Raw genomic sequence first — 14247 nt, forward strand, 5'->3', positions numbered from 1 at the left:
AATGTCCGTGCCTTGACTGAGAAAGGAAGTTTCAAGTAGCGCCATTGTATTCTCGTCCTCAGGTTTTCATCTATGTTGCGCCTAAGCTTTCTTGTCATAAAACTTAAGAGCAGTGTTTGCAAATGAACCCACACTGCTTAAAATAAATCAATTATCATACACTGTATTTTCACATTTTCCTTATGAGATTTCTTACTCCATGTCCACGTTCCTATAAAGCACAACGTTCCCAAAGAATAACAAATTTGCGGCATAAATTACACTGCAGTATTTCGTCGCGTAGTTCTTATAATGATGACAGTAGTTGGTTTATATCTTCAGGGAATACGTTGACACAACATGTTCTCAGAAATCCCGAACACATAATCTGTCTAAATACTTACAGCGTGCGCTGTGAACGAGGTTCATTTGTACGGGCGTCATTGGAGATCCGTTATCAAAGCCGTCGCGGTAGTAAAAGGAGCACAAGCTACATCGAGTACGCAGGCACACCTGTTTGCATTTTCCAAAAACATCCTTTATTCACATTTGATCAAATGCGAGCCACGCCATGTTTTCATATGATACATTTACACGTTAAGTGTCACGTACGCAACGCACATTCGCGCCTTCATTTAAACTCTGCGTTCATAAAACGGTTTAACAGTCATCGCCAACAACAAACCCTTCGGTAACATGTCGTGCCGAAGTCCCGGCACACCTTGTCTCACTTTTTTGTTTGCAAATGCACTCCTTCCTTCGACAAATTTCTGGGACCACGGTTCACATTCACGGCGATGAACAACAGCGTGTCAACGATCTGTCTTCAACGCGTAGCTCGGGCACAACCTACGAATCACCGGCGTGCGATTGCGCGATCACGTGCTGCAATATCAGAAGCAAGTTGCTACCGACTTCCTGGCTACCTCCCATTTTCTCCTCGTCACAGGTAACAGCCATTTTCACAATATACTATAAAACAAGACATCAGTGCGCCAGCAGTTGAGGGCTCGTGACCAGTTATCGCGCCATCACTTTTGTTCAACTTTTAACTTCTGCGTACTTGTGACGGTACCACAAGAGCGGGCAAACGGCACAGGACTTCCCGCAACGAATGGCTTCCAGGTTGTGGTGCTGGCGCGAAGTCGTGCGCCGGTTACAGCAGCTGAGGTGCCACGCCGGCCAGTATGTTGGTCGGTTCCTTGACCAACGACTGCAGGCAGGCGAAACAGTCCGTCACATCGAAAGGCACGGGGCGAAAGTGTCACTACGAACTTCTCCCCGTGTTTTACTCTGTTCTTATGCTTCAACAAAAGGAACTGTTGCTACGAATTGCGTTATAGCGTTATCCACCCTTGAATAATCATGTGCGGAATTTCAGCGTATAATCCCGAATGAGGCCCTCACTCCTTATCATCTCTTTTCCATCAGCTCCTGCGTTTCATTGCTCCAGTGACTGCAACATCAATGCCGCAGCGAAGCCATGATATTCTGTAGAAATGTCTAAATGGGGTCACCTTTCTCTGAGAAGTTCACCCAAAACAAAATACTGAAAATGTTGCCAATATCAAGGAGTTGGGCCTCTTGGTTCTATGGGCTGGGCGCTAATTATTCGGGATGCTACAATTATCACGTGCAGACGAAGTTAGCGGCTGAAGAAGCAAAGCCGAAAGTTTCAGGACGATTTCAGGAAAGACGTGGAGTAACATTCATTCCGGCATTTTTTTTCTTCACATGCCTTCTCTTGACAAGTTGTGCTTTGTGCGAGCGGGGCGGCGCGAACACATCAACTCTATGACACACACGACCGGGGTTGCGAAACGCCAAAGTTACAAAAAGCAGTGTCAACACTGAGGAAAAGCCTTGTTCATCAATTTCTGAAGCGCCTTCAAAAACACATATGAACGGCGAGGCGAGTTTACAAATACGATATCACCATCGGCAAAACTGATCCCAGAGCTGAGATGGGTTACTCGGACCAACAAGAGTCTTTAATAAGCCAACGAAAAGCATCCCAGAGTTAAAAGCACAAGCGCAACAGCAATTCGCCATAGACACAAAACCTTGGGGAAGGCTTCGTGCGATTGTCGCTCAGCGCAGTTATTGAAGCTTGGGCGACGTAATCGTTCGTAAAACGCACGTAGAGCCGCGAATTGCGTTCGTCATTCAGCGAAGACGCATAACACAACGTCAACATTCGGTTTCAGTGTTGTTTCATGGCGTCCTGCAGTTTGTATTTGCCAGCTTATGATTCTCCTAGGATGGGCTTTGCCCCTTTTGCGTAGCTAGTGGTATTCACAGCATCTCTGGTTTCGCAGCTAACATTTACAAAGGTTGGGTCAGCGCAAGCTCAAATGAGGCAATGCTTTTCAACGGACTTAGATGCGTGTTTTATGATGCAGCCGAACAGACGCCGTATGACCAACTACACAAGGTATGGCATTGCTACGGGGAGCTACGCAAATCACTTTCTAATTTGGTTAGTTTTTTTACACAGCGCCGGAAACGTGCGTAAAACCTGCAAGCATCAAGGAAAATTTAAGTTTAGCTCTGAAGGCAAATAGTCTTTATCTAAACTGGTGTAAATATGGAAGTTCAGAAATTCGAGCACATCACACGGAACATTTCGCTGGCCAAATCTGCAATTCCGCTATTCTGACAAGAACAAAACGGCGTCAAAAAACGTAGAATGTAGAAGTTTGTTACAAGGTTGACGTCTCATATCTGGCCCCTCTGATTGAATCCTGGTCCACCATCTGTCTTCATCCACCTTCTTCTCCAACAGATCTTCACCGTCTCGATTTTTATATTGGTTCGTGTAGTGTGAAAAAGACTGAGCTACGTAGACGAGTAGTAACACTGTTCACGGTGTAAACAACAGCGGTAAACTTGGGAAAATAGACTTATCACTTTACTTGTTCTATATATCTACGTGCACACGTTCACGATATGGATTCAAACGAATGGAAATATCTTTCTGAAAACTCGCACTCTGATTTCTTGTGTCCGTAAAGCTCTCACCCGTACTGCAATTTCACATTCCGGCGATTTTACTGCTTAACACACAGACACCGCGCTTAAAGATACGGCAGAGAAAAGCTTGTAAAACACAAATGTTAAGCGGGAAATACAAAGCATGATGATCGATATATTTGTGCCGTTTGAAACTGTCGAAGTGAGACATAAAACGACTGACGAGAACCATCGTTACCCTCCATGTTTGAAATCGTATACACAAACTTCATAAAATATATACAGGGTGTTTCAGTGAACACTTGAAAAAAATTCGTGAACATTGCCTGTGGCAGCATAGCACAATTCTAGATCATGAAGTGGTCTACTCGGAGCGGCGGACGCTACTTACAAAAAAAATTGATATACATAATCGACTAATTAACAATGATTCACAAATTACCTTTTTAACTAATTGCTTATGGCCTTCATTGCAATTTACAAATTCTAGTCATTGAGTTCGCAAGGCGAATCCACTTCGAACGAATTCTTAGTATGCCACCAGTTTCAAGTGGTGTTCTAGTCACATTTGTGCTTGAATGCCTAAAACGACGTTTTATGCATTCAAAACACTATTTGTCAAAACGATATTACATCAAAACGACGTTTCGTTAAGGAAATAACTGGTACGTCAGTGCATTTCTCCGCAAAGTTCGGAAATTATTGTCTCGAAACTGGTGTCATCCTGAGAATTCGTTCCAAGTAGGTCCGGCTTGCGAACTCCCCGGCTAGAATTTGTAAATTACAATAAGGGCCATACGCTAACTGGTTAAAAACTTAATTAGTGAATTCCTGCTTATTAATCGATTATGCATTTCAATTTTTCCGCCGCTTCGAGTAGGCCAGCTCTTGAACTAGAATTGTGCTATCTGCCGCAGACAACCTTTAAAATATTTTGGAAGTGTTCGCTGAAACACCCAGTATTTATCACTTGCTGATCCTGCTTGTTCTAAAAACCTACAAAGTCATACTTCAGAGATATTAATTAAAACAAAGCAAAGTGCTTTTCTAAGCTAACTTTCAGCGGCCGTAAAGCACTGAGATGTCCCCTGCTCTCATTTATATTCTTGCTCTTTTTTCATCCTTATACTCCCTTCCCCCAGAGCAGGCTAACAAACCGGACCTGTTAACCTCTCTGCTTCTCCTCTCTTTTATTTCTCTCCCTCTCTGGCTGTTAGCTGACTTCGTTTGCAGAGGCCACACATATGTAAATAAAGCAAAAATAAGAAAGGTAGGCTTGAAACAGAACAGAAAACGCTATGGCATAGACCTAGTTACAACTGACTTGTCTCACGGGGAAATGTTAGCTTATGTGACCAGTATGAATCAATACTAATTTGACATTTGGAGAGGCCAACAAGAAATGAACAATGCCCAGGCTAGAGCAACGTTTTTTTCGCTCTCTTTTTAATTTTGATCTAATGTGCTGATTATCTTTCTTAGTATTAAAGTTATTTGGTAACATTCTGCAAAGGGGACTCTTCCAGTCCTATCAACGTCATGTCGCCGGAGCTTTACAACCGAATAACTTAAGCAAGACTGACTGCTCAAAACCAGAAAACTGATTTGCAAGACAGCTCCTTGCCTAAAAGACATGTTTTTGCCGCAAGTGAACACACACAAAAGGAAGATACATAATGACAACACGGGCGGCACTTCCAACTGATTTAATTTGGGCTGTGACCCATGAATATATATACACATACACGCATGCGCTGGATGTTCACATATCTACGGCACCCAGCGGTCAAACAATCTAGTTTTCGATTTATTGAGCACGGTAGATGTATCGCTAATGCAATTTGTACCTTTCTTTTTTATATAGTAAGCTTCCATGAGCTCACGTGCTGTTTGAAATCTACTTCTGCCAAGAATCCTAATCTCAGAAAACAGTGGTTTGCACATGCAGGCCTTGCAGTGCGTAGGCAAATGTGCCACGCCATCTTTTATTTGATTTACTTTGTGTTCCCTGGCTCGTTCATTTATGCAGCGTCCAGTCTGTCCTATATAGCACTTCTATAGGACAGACAGTAATAAATCGGAAACTAGATTGTTTGACCGCTGGGTGACGTAGATCTGTGAACATCCAGCGCATGCGTGTATGTGTATATATATTCATGGGTCACAGCCCAAATTAAATCAGTTGGAAGTGCCGCCCGTGTTGTCTTTATGTGTCTTCCTTTTGTGTGTGTTCAATTGCGGCAAAAACATGCCTTTTAGCAAGCACCAACTAGGCCAACGAGCAGTTCTGTTGCAACACATTCCTTGCCTAAGCATTGTCCATTTAAAATGCGTCTCGCCTTCTAACTACCGTGGTTCCCATCGTTACCTGTGCATGTACATGTAGTATCACTCGTAATAGTGCTTGGATGAGACAAAACACGATGATATCCGCAAAAATTGACCCATGAGGGCAGTTTGCATCACATCATTACTGGAGAGTCATCGAATGCAACTAACAGTACTAAGCATGCCACTGGATCAACATGGTGTGTTTGATGTACGAATTCCAAATGTTAAACAACAATGTATACACCACGAAATGACACACATCTTGGCTCTCCACAACTGCCGGTTAAAAGCAGGATGTGCAAAGATATCCTGGTTACAAGTGGATACAATAGGTAACGGAAATTCCTAGTGCGTGTCCTTTTGTATATATCATAAATGTGCGATGTCTTATCGGAACACAACTGTCTTATTTTCTTATTCTGCTTTGACAACATCACTCACCGCTGCATGATGACGCAAACGAAATCGTTGCCTGACGTACACGCCTTCATTGCTGACACCGACAAGTGTGCTGCTTCTTTTTATAGCTGTGTTTAAGATTCCAACGTACATGCATGTTTTGCACACGCACCAAGATTGCTTGACAGCTGCAGCGGCAAGATCCGTATTCTTTAGGAAATTATTCAGCATTTTGCGGCGTGTATCACAAGGATTCGCTCTCCAAAATTTCAAGCTTCAAATTTCCGCCGTGAATCCAATCTGCTCGAAAGATATATACACTTGTCCTCTTTTTTTTTTTCCAGTTTTGAACTAACTACAATTGACAAAGTTGATTATACTTAACCTTTGCCCGCAATGTCAGGATTCGCAATGAAGAAAAATATAGAGGCGTCGTCCTAGAAATTTACAGTATGAACTAAGCTTCCAATTGCTATGGTACGTCACAATGAGCATTTTTAGGCGACTTCACCTAACTTTTTACACTCCATTACTTACGTCTAATCTGTCAACAAGAAATAATCTTTGATGGAAACGCGCACGGCTAGAACTTCACGTCCCTTCTTGTGTAAATGTGCGGCCAAATTGGAACATCAGAAGGGGCTGATGAGCATTTTTTTTACCTTCGAATGCGTGCGAAAGCATTCTCTGGCGTTCTGTACGCAGGACACACGGCCTACCCGCGCAAGCGATAGTGAGCGTTCGCTCGCTATCGGCAACTTGCACTGGTAACGTTGGAAACCATAGCACTACAATTCAGCTCCGGCCTGTTTCTCGGCAGGGTTAGCCTTGGGCCACCCGGTTACTCTACATCTCGCGCCAAAGGTCTTCCTGGTCCGGTTGAGCCATCAGTCCGGCCAGTGCGTATAGCCTGTTGACGTCAGCCTGGTCCTGCGATCGCTGCTGTCGGCGGCGCTGCCTGAGAACGCGGCCCCAGTGGTCGGCACCTACGTTGCGCTTTTGGGGCGTCGGAGGCATCACCAGGTACCGGTAGTCCTGGGGGTAGAAGGAGCCTCGCGAACGCCGAGTCACCTGCGCGTCGATCGCACAAGAACAAGGAGACGCGGAGGTAAATGACCGGGAAGAAGCTAGGTCCAAACGTAAGTTTCCGATCAGAAACCTTTTTTTTTTTTTATTGTTTTGTTTTCTTTATTGTTATGGTAGGCAACGGTTTTTGGCCACGACTAGGCGGTCGCCTACATTCCAAAACTAGAGGATTGCTCGAGGCGAACTATACGAATGCGCACAATGCAGCCGATATTAAGCCCTTTGTGTGGTAGTGCTCTGAGTTCATGCACTGCGCACAGAGATGTACACGGGAAGCAGTGACGTAACATATAGGGGGGCCGGGGGGCACACTGAGCATGTGCCCTTCAGAATTTCGCTGTTAGTATGCGGCCTGCTGTGTGTGTCGTGAGTTACGAATCATAAACGTTTATTCTGTGTAGGTTATTTACGGCCTTTGTAGGAAGTTACGTATTCAAGCGTTCCAAGCGTCATATATACTTGCGTCAGAGGCAATGTTTCCAAGACTCCCAAAGCAATGTACAAGACATCAACTACAAACATGCGAAATATAGGGTGAAAGTTAAGTGCAATGTGTGGCGAAATTTTCACGTTTCCGGCTTAATTTGAAGCGTTGCAAATTTTTGCTAAACTCTCGTATTCTTCCTACATTTTCATGCGTAATTCGAGATTTGTAGTTGCTTTTTGCAGGCTCTTCGGTGAAATAAACAAAGCACCTTGTTCTGAACCAGGGTTGTTGCTTGGGCTAGTTGGTGATTCAGGATAAAAAATGACAATGGCGCAGTGTGTGTGTCGTCTCTCGCAGTCCTTGTTCTTCGCCCTGTACGTCATTTTTTTTTCACCTTGTTATATTTGTCGAAACTATGGGACACTTCATGGGTCATGTGCAGGCAAAGTTCAAAGTGTGTGAGTTATTCTGGTCTCTGCAATAAAGTACGTATGCAAGTGCTTCCGGAGAGTTACAAGTAGAGACCGAATGTTTAGGTACTAAACATTATTTTTTTAGGCTCCTAGAACAAGCACTAAAGACATAAGTTAGGGCATAAGTATGCGCTAATAACTGTCCCTAGGCATGTGCAAGCTCAGTTAAAAAGAACTTCTACCGTGCATCTGAGATTGGATTATAATATTATACAGACAACGGTGCACTAAACCCCTGTATTGTTAAATTTAGCTTATATTCCGGATATAATGAAATGAGGAGATTATGTTATTTAGCAGATTTATTTGAAATTTAATTTGCCTAGAACCCCCAGGAAAAGTTGTGAAAGCAGCGCATCTAGCATCACCTCAAAAGCAACTAGCAACACCTAAAAAAATTCGCGTTTGATGCTGTGCCTCTTTTCACTGAGTATTATTTTTATTATGTTGTACGTTCATCATCCGCGGAAGTTAGAGACGTTCTTCTGAGAGAGAGAGAGAGAGAGAGAGAAACTTTATTTTTAAAACGGGGAAGGGGATAGAATGGGGAATTAGAACTTTCAACAATCCAATGCCCTCGGGAATAGCAGTGTTCGCCGGTCAGGACTTTTGACAGTTCTTTAATGAAAACCCGCAGCTTTTGTCCTTTACATATTGAAGTTTCGAACTAACTTTATCGGTAACAGGTCAATGTGGGGCGGCAACGAACCTTTCCTCAACGTACAAAGTGAGCCCCAAACTTAGGGTAAGAGTTGCGCATGAGCATTCAAAATTTCAGATGAAGTCGGCTAAAAACGATAAGCGGGCGTACAGGTATGCTAAGTCACCTTCAAACGTATTGCCTCGGGGAACAATTTGAGCCCTTCTCACAGCACTTCTGTATTGTGCTGCAAAGCTGTTAATAACAGCTTTTTCACTGGCTAATTGCTTGTGGTAATAAATGGCTGTCTCCGGCCAAGTTTCCCAGTGGCTTACGACATTATAAGCAAGATGTGGCTAGGACAAAACACGAAAAAAGGCATCTTTAGATCCTTAAAATCCAATATACGCTCCAACATCGAAATATGCATTTCAATCAGGCTGAAGCTGCCATTAAAATGTTTCTATACCCATAGTTCTTGTTTATATGTTAAACAGGCATGATGAGGACGCAAGGAAGAAATAGGCGGTTTGCCTAAAGTTCCAGTCATTATTTACGAGAGTGCTTCGCGCGCGGCGGCAAATTGAGCTCGCTTGCGCCGCATAACTACAGATACCACTGAGACCAAATTTAGCGAATATAGGGAGACGCTATGGCAAACGTGTGTGCAAATTTATTCGCATGTGTATGAATTACTAGGCCTTTGTAAGGCATTCCTTCTTACAACGGTTCGAAAACATTATATGGTAATTTTACGCTGTTTCCCAGCGTCCCGAGGGAACTCTACGTTACACCAGGTTTATAGTTAGTACAAATAGATTCCCTCTTAATTTCATTACGGGACGAATTGTTATCGTCTCTAACCTAACTAAGAGCGTTACAAAAGATTATTTACCAATCTTATTAGCGTGGAAAAAAGCTTGATCATGGAAGGCCGAGTAGTCCGATCTATCGCATTGCTAATCAGTGAACACTCTTTTTTTTAAATTTCCATGCACTGTATGGGACTCTCTCGTTGTCTTCGGTGAACTAAACAAGGCACCTTGTTTACATTTGTTGAAAGTAAGGGCCAGGTAATGGGTGATGCGTAGACAAATTTCACAATGGGTTGATAATTGCGGCCTTTGTGCAATTAATCTAGTTTGCAAATGCTCCCGAGCGTTGCGAGTGTTTTACGAGCGCACCCAATTTGGCCCGTTTCCCTGGCACAACTGCAAGTGCCACTGAGATTACATTTAGTGAAATTAGGGGGAGGGGGAGGGGGGAGGTGTCATGGGAAATCTGCGTGAAAAACTAAAATGCTTGTGGATCAAGTAAAGCTGTTGAAAAAAAAAGTTGTCTTCGAATGGGGAGGGTGCTAAACGGCAGTCATCAGCTATCGTTCCCAATGTCGCCATATAACTCAGAGGATGTCCTATATTCCACTGCGTTTGAAAGCTGCGCTGCGTTTTCAAAACGAAACCGAAAGCACATAATGAACACACTTGAAAACTATGCTGTCGTTTCTCATGTCGTCGACGTGGTCGCTTCTAGAATCTTATGCTGTGCAGTAGAGGATGGAAATTATTACTGTATCTTGAAATTTTAATGTATTTTTTTTTCTTTCTCTTTGCTGAAAAAAGAAGGAAAATCAGTTTTCAACCCCCAAGACTTCGTTTTCTTTCTCGGCCGTCTTTTTACCTTTTTATCCCCCCTTTCACTTACCGCCAGTGTAGGTGAGCAAACCGGGCGCTCGTCTGATTAATCTTCCTGCCTTTCCGCTCGTTTCTCTCTCCCTCTTTTCGGCCCTTATATCTCCTACCAGGAAGCTAGTTAGGTGAAAGCAAACTTGACAATTTCTTTGTTCCTCTCTCTTATCGATAATCTCAGAAATACCCAATATATAGGTTTCTTGCAAGGTAAGAATTGTTATCCAGCCGGATATTGCACCAAGCAGTACAATTTCCTAAGACAGCAAACTCGGCATGCTAATATTATGCTACCACGCTACCGCGATATAGCCTTCTTGCCAGTTCAGCGCTGGAAAATTCGCGGCAGTGGGTTAGATCTCTCGACCAGAATCCTTTCTTTCTTTCTTTCTTTCTTTCTTGTCTGCGTATCTAGCGTGCGTGAACTCTTATATCCTATCTTCACCTGTTTAACATGTTTCCTACCTGATACCTCCCCTTGAGTTATCTATTTACCTAGGCTCTCTCCTGTCCAAACTCTTTTTATCTTTCTCAAACCGTGACAGGCTCGACTTCAACCTTTATTAGCACGCGCTAAACTTATCTACCGTCCGCCACGTTATGCGCCACACATTGCCTCTTGTCAGATCTCAGATCACCCAATATGAGCCCCGTTCAGCTCGGCCAGTCCATGGTATAGAGGACAGCATATGAACGCTCAGTTCTGATAGCACTTATTCTACCGCCAAATAATTCAGGTGACTTCCGTTAGCTAAACAGTTACGGCATCTACGCCACGAATCCTTCTCTCTAAACTCCCCCCCCCCATATAACACCCCACTACGAATCCTCCTCTCTCGTCCCCCCCCCCCCCACCGTCCCCCCAACCAACACCCCGAACAGCAACTCTCTAGCACGATGTAATCACTACGCACGCTTACCTGGAACCAGTCCGGCAATGGTTCCGCCTGCTGTTCCTCGAAGACGGGTCGTCCTGTCATGGGGGCCGGTGCAAGTTGTTCCTGATCCGCCAGAGCAGCCAGTGCCACCAAAGCCCGCGCGCGTTCTTCGTTGTTCATTGTCCCGAGCTCGTTCAGGTACTGCTCCAGGGGACTCTCCGGCTCGGGTGGATTGAGCGTGATGCGAGACACTGGGGGCACCTGCCGGATTTTCGTGCGCGTAGAAGTGAGTGAAACAGCTACAAAGCAAGCGGTAAAGTAAGAGCGCTCCTTAAAAACAGGCGCTGGTCAAATGTTGAAGTGAACATATCATTAGCGAAGGCACCCGACTAATGATATGGAAATCTCAAGAGTTCTGCGAATTTTGTCCCAAAGTCTACATTTATAAAGTGAGATTTAGGCTGGAGCAGTTCATAAGGACCGGCGTTCACCAATTCTGATAGCGGCATACAATAATCAGAGGCGGCTGGCCATTGGCAAGCACTTTCTTTAAAAAAACAAGCAAGCCTTGAGAATTTATCCGTAGAAGTTTTAAACTGAACTCTTTAGGCAAGTATAAAGGGCCGCATTAGGGGGAAAATAAGGCATGCACCCATGGCCGAAGAAGGAGACTATCCGTATCCGTATTGAAGGATGCACGCACAATTCTTTATGATGTTTGATTGTAGTGCAGTGAACACATGCTTGATTGATGGCCTTCTTTTTGTTTGTCTTTAAGCGTTGTTCAGCCTCTTTGCAGACTCCGTTGACACGATGGGAACATTAACGAATCTGGTCTTATGCATATGATGGACGATATGATGCAACTGCGATCGCACTCAAGCGCGCGCGCGTTACATATCTCAGACGTGCTTATGCTGCACTGAATTAGCACCGGCCACTGTACCTCTTGTTCAGCGAACAGGGGATACGGCTCCTGTTTGGCCATCTGTGTGAGGAAGAGGAGCAAGTCGTCCATGTTGGCGTCTCGCTTGAGCCGCAGCGCTCGGCGATGAATCCGCCGGTTGCGCAGCAATTCCTCCAGGCTGTTTCGAAGGTTCCGCTTGCGGCGGAACACGCCAGAGCTCATGCCACCGGCGCCAACGTCGCCGTAGTCGTACAGCGAGTAATCCAGCTCGCCTGCGAACCGACACCCCAACTATGTCAGGTTTTTGTTTTTATTATGTCTTTTCTTTTGGTCGGGAACAAAGATTACGTTTTTGTGCTTCCGCTTTTGTTTCCGTCACCATGCTGTGTTTCATCCCTCCAGCCTGCACTCAGTCACGCGACGGGTGATCCTGACCATGGCGTGGCATGGAGTAGACAATTATCCTCCTTTCCTGCGCTTTTCATCCTCATCGTCATCCTCGCTACTCGTTATCATAATAAGTCCCTCCATGCCGGACAAGGCCTCTTTTGATGCGCCTCTGTGTTTCACTCGCAATCTTTCCAAAAGTTTCTCAAATGTTGCATGAATAAATGTGAATTGAAAGAAAGAGAGAGGAACCGAGACCCTTCAAGTCGCACAAAGTTTGTGTTCCTTTCTTTTTTATTTCTATCAGTGTACGTATGCGTTCACGCCATCTTTTCAAGGAACTTGAACGTGACACGTGAACATGAAACGTTCTTTTTCAAGGAACATGAAACGCTGATATCCATTACAATGAGTTGTTTAAGCCTGCATCTGAGGCGTGTCGGGTGGTGGGTATAGATCACCTTATCCGTTGGACAATAAAGTTTATTCTATCTATCTCTAAGCAATGGCCAACGAGAGAAGGGCGGGGGAGGTCGACCTCAATGTTGGCCGACAATTATACACGGCACTTCTACATGTAGCTCGATAGCGATGACCACTTCGGACGATAATTCCAGGTAATTAACTATGGACGATTTCCCGGTTTTTCACTGGCCCTGTTGGGAGCGCCTGCCCCTACCCCCAGCAACAATGATGCGCTGTGCTCATAGCATCGTGGCATCGAGTGACCACAATCTTGTGCGCACGCTTTTGGTACGTTACAACACGGCCCTTCTCTCCAGCGCGAACATCGACCTAGTTTACAGAGTCACTGCAGATGTCTTCGAGAAAAATAAAAGGAAGAAAAAAGAACACGAGGGAACATCACCGAACAAAATATTTAAAAAGGTCAGCTCGTTTTGTTTACTGCACTCAATGTGCAATGTTAATATAAGTAGGGGAAAGAGTAACCCTAAAGTGATGAATTACATTTTACTCATTGTTCTGTTACTCTCGTGGGGTAGTAATTCGTAACTGTAATCAATTATATTTCTGAAATAAATAATTATAAGTGTATTCGATAACTTTTTCTTTCTGTAACGTGCACAAATCTGGTGTTGATTCCGATAACCTGGCGCGGCAAGATATCTGAGAGAATAAATTGACAGCGGTACATATTAAAGTTCACTTCATGCGCTTTCCATGTCGTCTGTCGCAGCTATCACAATGTTTTACTCGCCACAAAACGCCACCAGAAAACAATGTCTTCAACTGTGCCCATCAATTGATCCGGTCTTACCCCTTGGGTAACAGTGTTACTAAGTGTACAAAAATTTTTCACTGAGCATCTCGTCAGATAGATTGTCTAGCGTACCGCCGTTGTCCTGCGGTGCGGGGGCCCTTTCCACGCTTTCGGCGGCGGCGGCGGCGGCTGCTGCTGACGAGACGCCCGCGTCGTCTGCGTAGTCGTAGTAGTCGAACTTGCCAGTCGGCGGACCTGCCGGTGAGCCCATCATGTCGCCCGCCGACTGCTGCTGGTCCATGTCATCGGCGCCCGGCGGGGCCTGCTCGAGTGCCTCGTCCTCCGCAGGGCCACCTGACGATGTGTCGGCTCCCGAAGCGGTGCGCCCACCTTCGTCGATGGCGGCACATGGAAGAGGTAAAAGCACTCTTTAATGAAACCTCTCGAATAAAAATTTGCGCCGAAGTCCGCGACGACGATTGTCAATGTAAACGAATAGTCGTAGGCTTCAATAGATGTATTCCCTTTATTGAATAAATTATGCAATTTAAGGCGTATATTTGTTACAGTGAGGACATTTAGGCAGTGTCTGTATATTTCAATGCGCGAGTCCGCAGAGAACAGAGTCGTCAGCCAGCACGTCTGTAGCAGTAGCGTAAGTGGCCCTACATATAAGGCGACTCGCCATGTTCGTGTTGTCTCCAGCGACGCGAGTGCTGACGTGCGAGGTTGGTCGGAGCTAGACGGACTTTCATCGCCGATGTAATTGCCTCGGCGAAAGCCCATCCTTCATGGACCACCGCGAAAGCAGTTGAAGAAGCCGAAAAAAAGCTACTTGTTCTTTAAAAGGTCTGCCG

At 44.8% G+C, this 14247-nt stretch overlaps 1 protein-coding gene across 1 annotated transcript in view; it reads right to left on the reverse strand.

Moving 5' to 3' along the window:
- Window positions 1–495: 495 nt before the first annotated feature.
- The window catches only part of LOC126521954 (uncharacterized), a 48402-nt gene continuing 34650 nt past the window's right edge, over window positions 496–14247 (reverse strand). Inside the window, exons 4-7 of the mRNA XM_050170704.3 lie at window positions 13523–13780; window positions 11821–12053; window positions 10917–11135; window positions 496–6753 (exon numbers count right to left, since the gene is read on the reverse strand). Of these exons, the coding sequence (XP_050026661.2) occupies window positions 6529–6753; window positions 10917–11135; window positions 11821–12053; window positions 13523–13780 (935 nt within the window). The 3' untranslated portion in view covers window positions 496–6528. The remainder of the gene's footprint in view (window positions 6754–10916; window positions 11136–11820; window positions 12054–13522; window positions 13781–14247) is intronic.

Source organism: Dermacentor andersoni, chromosome 6 (assembly GCF_023375885.2).
Source record: "Dermacentor andersoni chromosome 6, qqDerAnde1_hic_scaffold, whole genome shotgun sequence".
NCBI classification, from domain to species: Eukaryota; Metazoa; Arthropoda; class Arachnida; order Ixodida; family Ixodidae; genus Dermacentor; species Dermacentor andersoni.